Below are 17821 nucleotides of genomic sequence, written 5' to 3'. Positions count from 1 at the left end.
GTAGGGAAATTGACCTTCGGGCTCATGAATTTTTAAGCTTCTCTGACACAGTGAATGATGTTTACAGGATTTAAGGTTTTGTTTTGTTTTTTCTGAAGGGAGTCCAAGATGGAATAAGGCAAAGAATGTCATGGGGAGAAGAGAGGAAAAAAGTAAAGTAATAAAATCAAACAAGTGCTGCTCTTAGGGTACAAAATATCACACAATAGTAACGAATTCCTAGACTTCAACTATGGAAGAATTTATGTACACAATCACAGAAAAAATTTCAAATCTTTTAAACGGATTAAAATTAGGGAAGAATACAAAGAACACACTTCCGTATTAATAGATCTTTACAAAATGCAAGAGCTTGAAATAGTTACACAACACAAGCTTCAAAAGCACATGGTTTTAGCCCTAGGGACTACACCCAGGACTATAATATTCTACAGCTTGTTCAGAATAGTGTTTATAGCTGCGTTTTCTTTCTTTTTTTTTGTGAGTGTGTTCTTGGAAATTTATTTGAAGCATTTAATAACCTCACACAGGGCATGGACTGAGGCTACTGTCTGCTATTTTGCACATAGAACAAACTGTTAGCTGATGCATGAAGTCCTAATGCGAAAGGACAGTTCAAGTTCAGCTCACAACACTCCTTCTTAACTGCCTATTTAAGAACTGGAACAATAATCCCATGACCGCTCTACATTTGCTACCCAGGCTATGGAATCAGAATCGTAAACCTCTTCTTCTTACCCAGAGATGCATTTTGTACCTGCAGGAGAGTGAAACAGCACGCCAAACTGAACCACCTCCCTGAGGGCGTAGGGGGTGGTGGATGGTTCATGTCACTGGCCCAAATAGCAACGCTGGAGCTGTTTCTCAGAGAGAAGTTCACATTTTTAGGTCAGATTCAAACTACACGTTTTCTACCTGGGTGTGACCTCACTTCACTTTCCTGTGCCTGTCATACCACCCAGTTCAAAGAGCATGCCCAGTGCATTTTCAAGGCTCTCAAAGGTGTCACCTTCTTATAAGAAGGTGTTTTATTTGCCTAGGTATCGGGGCCCTCTGAAGTGCCTCCACAAGCACTGACTGGCTAAGACCACAAGATTTCCTCGCATTAGACAAAGCAACAATAAATAAGCTTGAGCGAGATTTCAGGGGATCTCTGCATACAATGGACCATTGATATGACACAAACATTGGCAGAAAAACACTTTGGAGCTACAGTATTGTTCCTGAGCAGACTGCACAATATTTTATGAATTGCCATTTGTCGGTTTGTTTTTACATGGTACAACACAGCAAAAAGGACTGATGAGGTAAGAAACTGCGCTAACTTTGGGTTAGCCTGCCTGCATTTGCCTAATCTCTGGTATGGTAGAATCTGCTACTGTATTAATTTTATAAAATTAGCGATTAATAGTTTTCCACCCTTTTTGAGAGATGCATTTTCCTGAGAGTGCATGCAAGACAGCATTATCAAACTGTCTAACAGCACACTTCTATTTCAAACAGTAATGCAGCAGCAACGATAGAATGGACTGCAACATTGAACCATTTGTCTCGCTTTACACTGACAATATCCAAGGACAGTTAGAACTCAGTGCCATTTCCCCCACCCTCCTCTTTCTGGATGAGTAGATGCCTTTCTTACATGAGTTTGTGGTTACTGCATCTCAAGAGGCGGTTTGTTCTAGGCTCCTGAGGGATAGAAATGAGCCTAAGCAACCAACACGCATCACTTACAGACAATATGATTGTGGATGCAAGCGCAGGCAGAATAGTTTGATTTGTCACAGCAATTGTCAACTGACAATTAAAAAAGCCAGTAAAATTAACTAACGCAATGGAAAGCATAGATGAGAATCAAACAGTTCTATACTTCTCAGAGTCTTTAATTTGTTTGTTTGTTTATAATATCCATTGTATTTAAGGAAAACCAAAACCACCAAGCAACCAAAAAAACCTCATTCAAACTAGAATACATTAGACTGCTCTTTATGTAAAGCTGGCAGGGTACCTGGCCCTGAGCATTTGAAACATCACAGCCATGTGCAGGGAGCAATACAGTTAATGGTTATACCTTCAAGTAATCGGTTGCTTAGCTACAGACATTTACATTTGCGTTGCTGGGGGCCTATTGCTCAGCTAGAATCAAGCTGATTTTTAAATATGAAATCAATGTGTTCACTAATTATTTCTGAGGCTGTTCTTGCACTGGATAGATATAAAAATACACAAAGAAAATCCTGAAGGGATGGGGAAAAAAAGCAAGAATTTGATTTGTATAGACATTTCCTTCTCTATCCCCCATTTTTTGGGTGGACAAGATTAAAAGGATTTTTCAAAAATCACACCTACCAATTATACTGATGTAAATTCAGAAATATTTATTTCAAGCAGTGACAATGAGAATCTAAGTCGATTTTAAATCCTCTCAATTTCTACCAGTGTATGAGATCATTCAGCTATTAGTTTTTTCACGCTTATTTTCTTGTCATGACTGCACTGTAATCTAGTGCTGCTATAAGCATCACTTCAAGATATCTCAGAATAAATGGTTAGAGCTACGACATGAGTATACAAAGCATCTAGTATCTTAATTCTGAAAGACCACAACATTTTATTCATATCTAAACAAATGGCCAGATTTAGAGAATATTTTCTTGACTTGTTGGCAGTGGTTGTACACTACCTCAGAGACCTCCTACTGTTCAGGGACTGCAGATTTCTTAAGTACAAAAAGAATACAGCACAAAGAGAATCAACACTCCACAGCTGACGGGATGGATATTTGACAGCTCTCACTCACCAGGTTAATACAAATGGGCAGACTGATGAAATTCAAACATCATCATAAAAATGAGAGGGAAAGCACAAATACAAGTTAGGTAAGTTACAGTATGTGTGTTTTCTAATTAGTTCATCTGTAAGGCATTTCACTTAGACATAGCAGGTAAATAAAAGTGGGATATGAGGAAAACTGGAGACTAAAGTAGAGGTGTGATTATTCCCATGATGCAATAAAGCTATTGAAAAAGTCTTTACATAACAATTACAGCCTATTTACCTTCCACAGTTGTTTACTATTACATGGTTTACAACTGTAGCTGTACCACGCGTAGTAGCATATATCTATCTCCATATATCTATCTCCATATCTGCATGTGTGTATCTCCAATATTCAAGATTTACTGGCTAAGACCCCAAATCAAGCATAAGACAAAATTAAATTTTAGTCATAGAACATTGTAAAATCCTACTAAAATATATATAAAAAATGATTGTACGACAAAAGCCTTTTATTAAGACAATTATCGATGGTGTAATCAAACATTACAGTTGCACAGAAAGGCCAAGTTCTACACTCACATGTATGCAACCCCCCCCAACTCCTTTCAATCTGTTGCAGAGCCAGAGCTGCGTACACGCAAGGAAAATTTCACTTTTTCACCATGAAAGCTCTCGCTTGATTCTACTGTTGTAACACCTTACCCTTCTTTGCCGATCTCTCCAACTTTAAGAGCTTCACCAAGCGGTTCTTTACCAAGTTTGGTCAAGTTCATCTTGGTCTCTAGGGTCATTAGAAAAGATCCATTGTAGGACATTTCCAAATCAATCCAAAGTCCTAAAATTAACAGGAACAACAAAAATATGTCAATTTAAGAACAGTCACAATCACTTTATTTTAATGTCAAGCCAAAACTCGTTTAAAAAAGTCTATACATCACACTTTTTCCAAAGACAAAAACTACTTTTTTGTCAATCGATGTCATCATTAATTCACAAATAATTAAAAACTTATCAAAGCAAGTTTTCTGTTCACATTAAGCTTACGGAACAAAGTTCAATGTTCAGATATGAATCAAACCCATGCTGAAAGACAGATCAGTGAGTACAGCTAATGATCTAAAAAAAGGAGTGTGATTTACGCACGCCTAAACTGCTTAAGAGATCTGAATCAAGATAAAGAAAACAGAATACAATCAGGGATTCACTTCAAAACTATTTACAGTACTGCTCCAAGCCAAACAGTAATGGGGACACTCCTCTATATTACTTATGCTGTCCAAATGACGCAAAACTTGAAATCCCAGAGTAATATTGCTTGTCACACATTCCTGCAGTCTCTTTCGCTTTAGACAATGGTGTTATCGAAAAAGTATGAAAAGGTTCACTCAGTAACTCAGCTATAGGCATTCTTCTTATGACTCACAGCAAACAGGGTCATTACTTAGAACAATTCTAGATGTGTAGTATTAAGTTAAATCCTATTGTCTGGGCAGACTATTTGCTTATCGCAATCACCAAAAGACTTGTCTTGGGAATAACTGCAAGATTAGGTCCTGCCTCATAAGTGACACCCTGCAGTCCCACCGATTAAAAAAAGATGTAGGGTATTCGTGATCCAGAGATTAGAAATCAGATGCCACTAAGCATAGATTATGCATCTTCCTTTTCCAGACACTGCAGCTGCACACAATATGCCCTACCAGTATCTGGCACATCAACCCACTAATGCATTCTACTTTTATTTACTTATTTGGAAGCAATTAATGGTAACTACTCTTTGGATTTGATTGATCTAGAAAAGACACATTTTTTTCAGCTAAAGAACAACTGTTTTCTTTTCTGCAAGAACATATCAGAAGAATGGAATTATCCCCAATTCCACCCATTTATATTAACAGAATTACACACAGCTCCCAAAGACCAGGTCATTCATACACTATGAGATTACATGTTGGAAGCAGTACTGAAGGCAAGCTGCTTCTTTACTACCCCAAATTATTCTTTTCCATCATGCAGTTTTTCTAATGCTGTTCTCAAAGAAAACACAAAAACTCAAACAGCAGATTATACAGATTTTTCCCCTTTACAGTAACGAAGTAGCAGTAAGATCATCAGATACAAGACAGCAGCTAAACAGACCTTTTGGATAATCAATGAGTCAGCATGCTTTAAATGTCAATGTTGTTTTAACAGTAGATCAAATTAAGCAAAGGATGCCATTACTGAGAGGGAAAATTCTTCTGGCCAGAAAACGTTCATACGCATTTTCCAGAGGGGAAAAAGGGAGGTAGGGGAGGGAGAGAGGGTGAAGAATTGGGCAGATGGTATGATTTATTCAGAGTTATCTGGTTCCCCACCCTTGACAGAAGTACAGTAAATACTACAGCATATGCTGTCACCCAAATAGGACTGTATTTACAGAAGGAAGATTTTTTTTCCTAACATTGTCTATTAACAAATTTAGTTACTTAGAGGAGCCATATAATAAAAAAAATATTTTCCTCGTAGTCTAGCACTGGTAAGAAAGTATGGATGAAACACAGCACATCACAATTAGTAACTGCATTTTAAAGCCTCACAAAAGGCTACCTGAAATGACTGATTGTCTCAAACACTTAAAAAAACCCCAACTTCTTAAAAGTGTTCATTCTGGATACTGGCCTGAAGTTTTAGGATTTTTTTTTTCCCCCATGTGTGGTTTATTTACCGGTAAACTTACCAACAAATACATTTAGCCTTATGAAAACAAGCATTTCCAATTATCATCCCCTTATTTATTTATGTCCTTTTAAGTAAAATAGCAAAACAAGTTATTTCAGTAATTATTCACTGTAAGCTCTTAATAACTCAGATACTAAGAGTTCACATGTCATTCGACAATATGAAAGAAGTTACAAGGATTACAAACTCTACCATAAATGTTTGCTTGTCACAGTTTAACTGAACAAGAAACTGAAGGAGTTAATTGTCTCACAACTGCTGTTGTCGGCAATTAATTGAAGCCAAGCGTTCAGCACTCTCCTAAATCCCATCTCATGACTTAGAACTACAGTCTTTGGTTACAACTGACGTTGTGAGAACAGACAAAGGAATTCAAAAGATGTTTAAATCTAGGCAAAGGGAAACACTCTGACAAGAACACCAAAGCGTAAGTTCGTTTAAAAAGAAACCACGAAACCACTTGGCAAACATCATACGTGTAACGATTTTAAAAAGTTTTCACTTTGTTTTCTGTAACTCAAAATAAAATTTCTACTAATGGTGAAGCCACTTTGCCACTGGGACACGGGAGGATGTCATAAGTACTGTGGAGAACCCACGCAGGAAGCGTATGACAAGAAGCAGTAATATGTTTTAGTTCCCCGAATACTGATTGCACATGAGCTTGTTCCATCTATTCAATTTTTATTTCTCTTAACAGAGAGATTTTGTTCCTCATGACAACAAAACAATGTGCTCTTTTCAAACATGCTTTGTTTATAAAGCTCAGTGGAAAACATACTTTCAAGAAGTTGAGAGCAAAGTACCCAGTGTTTTATAGAGAAGGCTTTTCCCCAAAGAGTTGCAAGTCTCAAGTGAGATTAAGGGCAAACAATAGCATTTGGATACAACAGGCAGCATTAGTTAACGTTATGTATGTCCAAGAGAATTTTAATAATTCCCCAAAACCTGTTTTGTTCACACTTTTAAGAGGGAAAGGTTAACCTTCTCATGCTTTTAGTCAGTGATTTGAGTGGCACAACATTTTTAATATTAGTGATAAAGTTTATTTATTTCCTTCTAAATTTCATGCATCTGGTATTCTTGCAAAGGTCTGATGATAACTGTTCATCTGAGTTAGAGAAAAGCACTGTAGTAAGAGTGGCAGAAAAATGAGTCTTGCATCAGAACTACAGTTAAATAAGCCTTAAAAAGACCAGGTCCAAACTATATAATATGAGCAAAGCTGAAGTCTAAATTGCTTCTAAGCACAAACTGGCTCGTTATCTAATACTGTGCACAGCTGAATTCTATCACAAATTTTCCATCCCGGGGAACCACTGTTGCTTGACCTTTAAGAACAGTGAGCAAAACTAAGATCTTGAAGAGACAAGCCACCCTGGTGAATAGAAACACTGAGTTCAGCACTGCAATCTCCTCCAACCAGCACTGCAAGAAAGGACATGGTACTACATACCTGCTGTGTGTTCAATACCCTCATACTCCAAGAAGATACTACATAAAGAAACACAATAGTCTGTTCCTCACTTAGAAACACTGTGCACAGGAGAGCTAGTGAAGATTGATCCCGCTATGATTTTCAGCTAGTTATGTGTTCAAACTTTGCTCTATCCATGTTTGTTGTTACTGTTCTAAATATGCTACTGAGGCTTGCTGAAGTTTGGCTCATTGCTGGCCTGGAATTTAGAGCCTCTCCAGAGGCTCTTAACAAGTATTGTAAATTCATTAAATCCCTACCATCTCGCTACCAGTTTATTGGTTTTAGCACCATCTAGAAATGATTTTGATATCTTAATCTAAAAGTTGAAAGAGCAGTTTAAAACAAAAGTAAGTTGTTTGCCATGCAATCCATAGTTGCACCACAACAGGTCCTCCAAGGAAATATTTCCCTTTAGACCAATTAGAAACTTCTCCACCTTGAGCTAAATAATTCTCTTTCACTTCTCCAGCCTAGTGTAACAATATGGTAACTAAAGGAGTGAGAGGAGACAAGTTCAGAAACCCTTAATAAACTCAGAAACAATTTAAAATTAAAAACTACTCTGATTACATGTCTTGGAAGAAAGATGGCATCTACCTCTCCTCAGCATGTAGAACAAATACTTTTGAAGCTAAAAAACATTAACCCAAGTTTGTCTTTTTGTGAAACTACTTAACTGACAAGAGTATCTCAAATATACTCCTGTGACCATATGCAAGTCAGAAAGAACAGAAAAGAAAAAAAACCAGTTCCAATTCATAAAGCAGGAGTATGAAAGTCATTCAGCTTAAAAAAAATCCATATTTAATATTAAGGACATAAAATGATGCTGTATTTTGAAGTTTCAAAGCAACACTGTATTCTTGTTTTCTGAGTTATTACAATTGTATTTTCTGAATCACTGTTTTCAGAACAGGGCAACTTCTCTTGAAGAGAGCCGTATCTGTTTTCTGCTATGGTACAGAATCAGATCTGTCTTGAGGAGACATGCATTGCTCTCTGTAGTCCATGACAGAGTATCAGATACAGGTCTGCGTCTCTGTTGCATGCAAATTTTAGTTTAGTTTAGTAGTTACTTCCAATGGAAAGACATGATCATATTTCCGTATCTATAGAATTTTGTTTATACCAAGCCTGATGCTACTACTATTGGAGATAGAGACCACTCAGTTTCTCCTCGGAATAAGTTCTTCTTAAGTGTACCTTCCTCTGATTAAAACACCCACAAGATAAACAGATCAAAATTCTGTTCTCCACAGGTACAAATGCATGAACTCGGCAAAACCAGAAAAGAAAGCATGTGTTTTACCTCTGTGATCAACAGAAGGCTTGAAGGCTTGAAGGATCTTCGGCACTGCTATCCCCATGTCAAGCTCAGTTAGAGTTAGCTCATTCATGAAGTATGGCAGCTAAAAGAACAGAATGTAAAAATCAAATCCATGTTATGGAACTAAACATCATTGTTTCCTGGGAGAAGAAAGGTCATTAAACTTAAGGAACGGATTGAGCTGAAAAGCCACAAGTAAAAGAACACAAATACAATTACACAAATTTCTTCCAATTCTAGGATTTCGCAGTTATCAGTTTCAAAATAAAATTTTAGGGAGAGATTCGGCATCTGAACTTGGAATGTTTTTAAAACTATGCTGAAGTTCAGATGCTGACCTTAAACCCCCAGCATGCTTTTTAGTCAAAGCATGTAAAAAGCTCAAGAATGAAGCGTAAATCCTATTTTACTGTGAATAAAAATCAAAGACTTCTTTGCATTTTAAATTCAGTCACTTATTTTATAGTTGCAGTTATATCAGCATCTCAGCTACTTTTATCTTTGGCAAATTCTTTCATAGCACATTAGCTTTTAAACCTGTATCATAATTTTAGTATAATAGAGGCACAGAATCACAATGATTTGGGAATCTATTTACTCTAAGTATTTCTAATTGACGGGAATTCTCTCTCCTGTGAACAGACAGTGCTTTAACCTATCAAAAATACACCCATCCCCCATTCCCAGTCTTTCCACTTAAACTGTTTCCAATGAGATGTTTGGGTACCCTGCTGTCACAATCGTGGAAACAGCCAGGGCAGAATTAGGCTACTGCTTATTTCCCAAAGCACAAGCAACACTATCTCACAGCTGGTGCTGGCAGCTAAATTTCAGAGCTTTTGTCAGCAAGACTACATCTTCCTTTGCCTTTAGGAACAGGCAAACTCCTCCCCAAACATCAGGAGCTAAACAGCCCTGTGATTAACTGCTGCTGTTCAGAAGTTACAGAATGCAAAGGGAAGACCCAGAAGTCATTCAAAAGCATCACTCCTGCCTTCACCCTTTGAGCTTATGCAGCTGATGCATAATTATTTCTTTCCCTGACTGTTACTCCCACTGACCTCTCCTGTAAACAGTGTATGTCTGAACTTAACAGGAGCACATTAGAATTGTGGTTCCCTGATCTTCTACATCTTAAAGGCAATTTACTATTTCCCAAAGCAGACTTCATAACTTATAAGCAGTTCTATTTATCCCTGAAGTAAATACAATAATACTTCTACTTTTTACATAAGAACTTCATAGACACAAATAGTTAATCTAGCTGTAGTTAATTTGAAACTGAAGCAGCAAAGTTAGCATGTTGAGATCCTACCGTGAAATGGATAGGAAAACTGAACTGGAACTCTGCATCGCATTTATTTAATTGTCTTTTACATACAAGTGTGAAATAAGTGTTTCTTCTACTGTTTTAAAACTCAAAGACTATGTGTTTGTTTTCCTCCACTAGGAATGTGTAGTACAAGTCTTCAGATTAGTTACCTTTATTTTGCTAAGTTTCATTTGGATCTTCTTTGACACTAGATCAGACCAATACTTTTCTCCTAAAAAGTCCCAAAATATTCTTCCAAGCAAAGCATTCACCCAGGCCTCCTGTTCTTCCTCTTCAGCTTCCACATGGGCATCTGGTAACTGAAAACACAGAGCAGGTTATTCAGCTCTATAAATTCTACAAACTAAGGTCAGAAAAGGCCTCATTTACATTGAGAATTCCAGTGTTATAGTCCGGGTTAGCCAAGAACACTGAATGCTCAGGACAGATAGCAGCTTTACAACCACAACAGCTGGCCTGCCATGAGCTTGCTTGTCATCATCCCGACATGCAACAGAGTGAATGAGACCACATAGAGACAGATTCACCGCTGGCAATGAAATGAGAAAGTTGTATGTAACTTAACCTCTGGCAGAAAAAGCAGATAAGCCCAGAGTGGGCAGACTTAGGAATGTGTCTGTTTTTTCTCTTTCTTCCCCACAGGATCTAGAAGAACAGCTATCCTACTCTTCTTTTGTTTTATCAAAAAATAGGAGAGCAAGACCTAACCTTACATCCTTAAATCCAGTTCAGAAACATCACATATAGATGATAAACAAATACAGTACAGGGAAACAAATTCTTCCTTCCAGTGTTTGTATATAGGATTCAGGAAACCATATTGCTCCTTCTGCTGCATTAAAGGTTTTGTTTACAATCCAAGAGGATTACATCTTGATCTCAAAACACTTGGGAGATATATGTTAGATGTTGCATCACTGACTATAGACATGAAAGCAAAGGCAGCTGAAATAATTTTGGGTGTGTACATGCTATCATGTATTTCATTAAACCCAGGAGGTTTCCATGAAAGACAGACAACATACTTAACATCTCCCAACTGCCTGCAATGAAAGGAGAATTTGCCTTTCATTATTACAGGCAGAAATCCTGAAGCCAGCGGAAAAGCAGTGCTTTCTAAGAGGAGTCAGGTAGATGCTACAGTTCTGAACATCATTTCTTGGCAATGACTGCTCCCAATGGCTGCAGCCTCACGCAGGCAGAGTTGCTGGGTTAGTAGCTTCTGCTGTGACGCAAGTTTCCTGCTAGCACTGTTGATCTATTTATAGAATGATTTCTGACACGTGCCAGATTCAGCAGCAAATTCATCACTGCTTCAGTGGTTGTTGCGGGCTAGAATATCTTTTTTCCTGGGGGAACACAAGATGTATTTATTGGTATGCTATACCATGGCCTCCTACTCCTTTCTGGACATTGTATGAAAGTCTGGCAACAAAGATCATGACACGAATTACATCTTTTAAATGAATGGTGATTGTACTTAACATTAAGGATCCATTTATTAAGAGTGTTGTACTTAACCTTAAGGTTCTATTTATTAAGAGTGATTCAAATGCAGTCCAAAAGGACAAAGGATTAGTCGGAGCTAGAGACATTGTTCACTATTATGCTGCTATGTACTACACCATATTAACACATCAGCCATTTAGTATTGCTTTTAAAGACATTTAAAAAATGGAAACAATATGATCTATCCATCCATGCCTTCTGTCTTTTTGAGCAAGACTGTCCAAATCAAGCTGTAGCCTATACAAGAGCCAATTCCATTTCTGTCCCCCAATCAACCCAAGCAGCAGGTATATTGCAGTAAAAACTGTCCCACTGTTGTCATAGTAGTCCCACAGCCAGAGGACCATCAGATACATACTAAAGGCAAATTCCTAACCCTATTCATGGCAACAGGGCCAGGACATCATTCTTGAGAAGAACTGAAGAGGTTAAGCACTTTCTGCAACACGCCACAGAAAAACAGGGGAAAAAGCACTGCACTCCAGAGTGCGTGAGCGAAGCCAAATGTGGGGCTGAAAACAGATTTTATAGTGTAATATCTGCACTGAAAAACTGCTATGAACAGCATCAAACTTATACTTGTGTTACATGACAATTCTGTCCCAATCAGGTGCTCAGATGCACTCGGGAATGGTAGAAGGCCTTTAGCTCCCCACAATCAGCAGAAAATGAAGATCAATTTTACTACCAAGTACTAAAAATTCCACTTAAACTGTTTCAACAAGCCAGGAGCTCAAAAATACGCTTTTAGTTCAATCTACTTTAGAATATACACAGAAAAATCTAACTTTTTACTACTATTGGGGAGTGAGGTTTGTGGAATTTTGTTTGATTTTTTTGTTTGTTTGTTTTAATCTTAAGCATAAGATTCGTTTGGGACCAATGGTTTTTAGGACACACCTGTGCATTCCTAATGAAGAAAATCTACAGCCATATTGCCTTCAGCTGTACAGTCTTTTAGGTACAAGACACTGCAAGAGCCAGAAAAAACACAAGACGTTCTTGGGAGATAAGAAATCAAACTAAAACAATGAAAAACTTCTATATTACATTAAGAAGAAACTGTGGTCAACAGGGAACTGGCAAGCATGAAAACCCACACTGACTTCATAAAAAGTTTAGGTCCAACTTGTAGTTAAAGAAATTAATTTTTCTTTCTACATAACTAATTTTTAAAGTAGTAGTTAACAAGATAAAATGTATCACCATTTCTGATGCATCTTTGGGGAGAAAAGTATTACCTTTTTCACAGCTGTAGGACTGCTATCTGCACTGAGGACTGGACTACCCGAAGGGCTTTTCTTTTCATGCGGAACACACTTTGCCATATAAATATTGTAGTCCAGAAGCATTTTCTGTCGCACATTGCCAGCCAGATCCTTGTGCTTCGGCTGGGATGCAATTTCTTCTGCACTTCCCTTGCTGCTGCTTCGGCTATGTGTGAGAACTCCAGATTGACTATCAGTTCTACTGTGTGTTGGCAAGATCCCTAAATTAAAAGGAATAATACCTGTTTAGCAGAAGAGGAACCTGACAGTCAAACGGTAGAGTGTATGATCAAACACTTAAAGGAACAAAATTAGCTTGCAGATATAATTTATTCTGAAAAAAAGACCATTGAGAGTAGTGCTTTCTCATTTTGAAGGGTAAGAGTAAATTCCACTACTGTGTGCTTAGGTGGCCTTAAACCCAAATTAGTCAATATTTGGTATGATTCAGCACTCAGCAGGATGTGGGACTGGAAAACTGAGCTGATCAATAGCGTATTTAAATATGGACACTCACATATGTGTAACATATGGCAGAATTCCTAACAGCCCTGCTGGGGAATGCCTAAAATAAAAGTCAGGTGATTAAAATGTACCTATAACTAAACGGGGTTTTTTTAACATTTAATTATAGGCTGTTACAATTAATAGGACTGTCAAAAGCATGTAACTACTAGAATTTTAATTAGCCATTAATTTTGCATTTGCATTTCAAGAAGTTATGTGCCAGAAATAATGATGTTAACCAATTTTTAAAAAGCTTCTCAGAGAATAGATAAAGACAGAAAAGCATGAGCCATTCAGATTTAAAATTGTATCAGAGGACGGTTTTAAATTAATATCTCAAACATTTGATCAATACTGTAGACTAACATGTTTGTTGGTTCAGATATATATATTAGCACAGGACTTTTTATTTAAACACAAAAATGTGTTTGCTTGTGACATTAACCCATGAGAAAGCCCTTTAGTCTTTACAGGAGACTGGAGTGGAAGGAAGGATGGAGGAGGAAGAAAACGGGTAATACGAGGACTGAGTCTAATACTGCAAATATTGACATCAGTTCCAACAATACAGAGAGAAAAAAAAGGATTGAACAATTCATCCTAACAAAAATTACAGGAGTTGTTACAGTCACGGAAAAATAGTGTATTCACATAAAACAGTCTAAAAATAGTAAGAACAGTTGAGGGCATATAGCCAAGTATATAGGCAAGAGAGGAAAAGGCAGGGTGGGAAGGTGGGAATGAGAGGCCAAGATAAGGAGCAGAAGAGCTTCTTTAGTATTATTTGTCTGTAAAGATCACTATGGCTCCACAGTTGCTATAACTACCACTGGGAAAACATAACTTTGGTTTGTTTCTTTTAATAGATGTTTTTACTAGAATACAGAATTTGAATACCTGACTTGCTCCCACATAAACTGGATGGCTTCTTTGCTTCAGACTTCAGCTTGGATGCAAGGAGGAACCTTCTGAACCACTCCTCCTTCTCCCTACCTGTCCTTCCAAAGAGATAAAGTATTTGATCCTTTTGGCTAGCGTACTTTGCTCCATCCTGAGGTTTCTTAGATTCTTCATTGTTCAAGTCCACTTTTTCAGCAGGTAACTTCTCCTCTGTATTCTCTTTATCAGTCTGGGCCTTAGCCATAAAGTCATCCTGTCTAGCAAGTTCAATGCAAATAGGGTACTTCTTATTCCAAATCCGTTTTCGTGCCAGACTCTTAGGAACCAGGGAAATCTGAACAATAAATGAAAGGGTTAAATTCACTTATTTTTCAGCTGTATCTTCTATGTTTGTGTCTTTCACATAAAGAACATAGGAACACGAGAGATACAGATCCTACACTGGATCTGCTGGGTTTAACTGACTCTTGACTTACAGCTGGTTGATGCCCAATTCACTGCTGTCGCTAGGTCTTTGGTGAGCCATAGCCTTGGAATTAAAACAAGGACCATTCATGTAGCTTAGACTTCTACAATCAGGTGAAGAAACTCAGTTTTCATTTAAAAGATCTTATTCTCATAGTTAGGCAGAAAAAACCAGAAAAACCAAGAACCTTATTTATGTGACCATGTGGTAGGTAATGAGAATCTAAACTGAGTTTTAAAACTCAATTTTTCAGGCCCACCTCATGAAATTGAGTGTTTGAAGTTGGCAATAGTCATATCAAATATGTAAGAATCAAGGAATTAAAAGTGCTTTTATGCCTTTATTTATAAATTATATTCTAAATTCAGTATATTCAGAGAGAATTGAGACAATGCAAGTGATGAGAAGAGTAATAAGAGTTAAAAATTCTAATCTAGGGGGTGAATTTACCCGTGTTCTCCAAAAACTGTGGGTAAATACCTTGGAGAATAGCCATAATTTGCTTATTATATTCAGGGCACTCAGCACTTTTGCAACCAAGTGGGGGTGGGAGGAGGGGGAAGTACTGAAAATTTTTCTGAGATACCATGGAGAACAATTGTCAGTCAAGTGCTCTTGTAGCATGTGATAGCTTTGCTTGTCTTCATTATGGGAAAACAAACCTGCAATAGGCAGGAATTTAAGTTTTTGGTTTATCTTTTTCACCATCTTCCTTTAATGGAAAGCAGAGCTGACAGCAGGCTCCTTTCCCATATTGATTCAGGGAAACGAAGGGAGCTTTTCCTCACTGTCGCCTTGATCCCTCACTCCCTTTAACTCCCACAGTCAATTGAAGCATAGTTTCCTCCTACATCTGTAATGCCAAGGCCCTCTATTGATGCAGCACATTAAAAAAATCCATTCTTTTAATAATGGGGTATTGATGTATTACTTAATACAATGCCAATGGAATCAACTGCACATGGCAACTCTTCACAGATTTGAGGGAGGCAAACAACATGTAGGAAAATTGTCCCAGCATTATTCTTGATACACTCTTCCAACTGCAAAAATCCCAATCTCCTTCCCTAGACAGCGGGTACCAAGAGCAAGTCATGTCTGTTCCAGCCACCTCTCGCTCTCCTTCTTTTACATCCATATACAATGTACGTTCCGCCTTCAAGTGAAATGCAAATGTTGTCTGAACTGCCTTGGGATAGAGACAACCACCAAAGATTATGCATTTTGGTGTAAGCTTCAGAACAGTCACGCAGCAATCTAAAGTATGGGGAACAATTCTCTAAACTCCCATGTGTTAACTTCTGCTTTGAACTGACAGCGGAAAATCATGCTTTTCCTTTACTGTGTAAATATGTCATTTTTTGCTAAATCCTGCTCAATCTTCCTCCCCAGCACAATCTTCTGCAAGTTAGTCACGACAACAGTTTTGTTTACATAATGACAGCACACGAAACTAGAAGTGTGGAAAAAAGGCCAAAATGTAAAAAAAAAAGTTTCAAAGTATTCTTTGTTAAAATCAGATATAAGTAAGGCACACTCACCTTGCTCTCTGTAAGTTCATAAATTTTCTGGCTGACATACGTGACTTCAGGCTTTGGCTCATTGTACACAGCCCTCCTAGAAATATTTTTATTGGGTTTTGAAAGTCTTAAGGTGCTTCCTTCGAGTCGCACATAAACAGAGTGAGTCAATGTAGCATGGTATGTTTCTGGATCATAATTATAAATTTCATTCATCCATCCCTAGAGAAGAAAACACTTGTTAACAGGCTTCTAAGCTGCTGGAAAACCAAGTACAGCACGTACAACATCAAAGTTTTAAATAATTATCCAAGCTTTTGCCAAAGTTATGTCATTACTGTACAAACACAACAACGCAGTAAATGCCCTAAATGAGGTAGCACCAAACTGACGGAGCATGAGATGAGGACTGTATCCCAAGCGCACACTTTGTTTCTCTGAGTAAATAATTTTGTACAATCGCGCAATGCTCTTCCACCTCATCTTCATGAAACGCTGCGAGATCTACAGACGCAGGCTTGCTGGGAAGAGCCACCAGGCAGCCCGGAAGGGCATGCTGCAGAGCAGCCCGTGTGCTTACAGCAAGCACGGACATTTTAATGGGCAACAGTCAAGGCAGAGCAAACAGTCTGTCTGCTTATAGACAGCACTGACATTTTAATCACCAACAATTAAGGACTGAGTGGAAGACCACAATGGAGTTTGTTTTAACACACTATCACTGTTTAACATCATTTAACATGTTGTGTAACTGCCCAGTTACAACACAGGAGTCATACAGGTGGGGATTAAATTTCACTCGTTTCTGGGCAGTGAAAGAACCAGAAAACAAACAACCCAGCCCTGCTGTAACAAGCCCATAAGCGCTAACTCTAACCATGGGGGTGATGTTACTCCTTTTCTCTAACATCTGCTTACAGAGAATGAAAGATGATAAATGGGGCAGAAGACAAGCCAGAATACTCATTCAAGGAGGACAAGTTTTCCTTCTCCCAACCTGCCCCACAACATACTTTGATAATTACTTCTACCTGCACATCAAAACTTTAATTCGGCATACTCAATATTCATTAATGTCAATAGAAAGCAAAGGAGATAGACTTAAACAGATGCATCCTAGAGCATAAAGTAAAATGGCATCTTTATAAATACGTAGGTAAGTATAGTAGGGGGGAGAGCATCTGCTGCTGGGAAGTGGGGAGAGCTGAACGAGCATCCCTAGTATTCTTCAAAACAAAGAAGTTTTAACTACCTTATGCAAAACATCCCAGAAATTACTGCAACATTTTAACTTATTAAAGAAGTTTCCACCCACACATAGAAATGTAAAATTTATTTTAATCTCATTTACTTCAGCGCCATATAATTTCTCAAAGTAGACAATATACGCTTTCTTAGGTACCATAGTAACAGTGATATCTATGTTTTGCTTACTCCAACATCTAGCTCCATTTTCACTACAAACCCTGAAAAACCTAGATAAATTAGCATTTCTTTTACGGTCAGGAAAGATTAAGTCATTCATCTTTGCTCAGCTCCAAAGCAGACTCCCTCTTTTATTAACAGACATACCGATACCAACACATGCTCTCTGAAGAAGCTTTATGTTTTTTGCTTACACTGGGTTATATACAACGACCATACAGGAAATACAATGCATGAGGAAGAGTTTTCTATAAACCATCAAGGTTCTGCACAGCAGGGTTGATGTATATTTGAGCACATCCCATTTCCTTCCTAGAAATTATTAAGCCAAGACATCTTTGAGCAGACAGCAATTAATTTTCAGCCAGGAACTCCAGCTGGACTTATTGAAGCACAAGGACATCACATGAGTTGCCTAAAGCCACTGGAATATCCATATGGCCCACACATCTTTGGAGAGACTCCCACCTCCCCCCCGGATCAGATCTCTGAGCTATTTCTAGCTCAGACACCAACGTCTGGAGCCTGCAGCCAGGCAAAGGAACAGACAAAAATTTGCTGCCTCAAAAGTTTATTGCCTTCTC

General features: G+C 38.0%; 1 protein-coding gene across 2 annotated transcripts in view; it reads right to left on the bottom strand.

Moving 5' to 3' along the window:
• TEX2 (testis expressed 2) overlaps positions 1-17821 on the bottom strand; it is a 30758-nt gene that overhangs the window by 5305 nt on the left and 7632 nt on the right. The window contains exons 2-7 of one of the 2 annotated variants that reach the window (XM_009576974.1): positions 15834-16034; positions 13824-14160; positions 12393-12640; positions 9792-9941; positions 8292-8391; positions 3484-3616 (exon numbers count right to left, since the gene is read on the bottom strand). In XM_009576974.1, the coding sequence (XP_009575269.1) occupies positions 3484-3616; positions 8292-8391; positions 9792-9941; positions 12393-12640; positions 13824-14160; positions 15834-16034 (1169 nt within the window). Of the gene's footprint in view, positions 1-3483; positions 3617-8291; positions 8392-9791; positions 9942-12392; positions 12662-13823; positions 14161-15833; positions 16035-17821 lie in introns of both variants that reach the window. The other variant, XM_009576973.1, reaches the window with a different exon arrangement.

Source organism: Fulmarus glacialis, unplaced genomic scaffold, assembly GCF_000690835.1.
Source record: "Fulmarus glacialis isolate BGI_N327 unplaced genomic scaffold, ASM69083v1 scaffold8354, whole genome shotgun sequence".
Taxonomy (NCBI): Eukaryota; Metazoa; Chordata; class Aves; order Procellariiformes; family Procellariidae; genus Fulmarus; species Fulmarus glacialis.
This window is presented reverse-complemented; position numbering and strand designations above follow the sequence as displayed.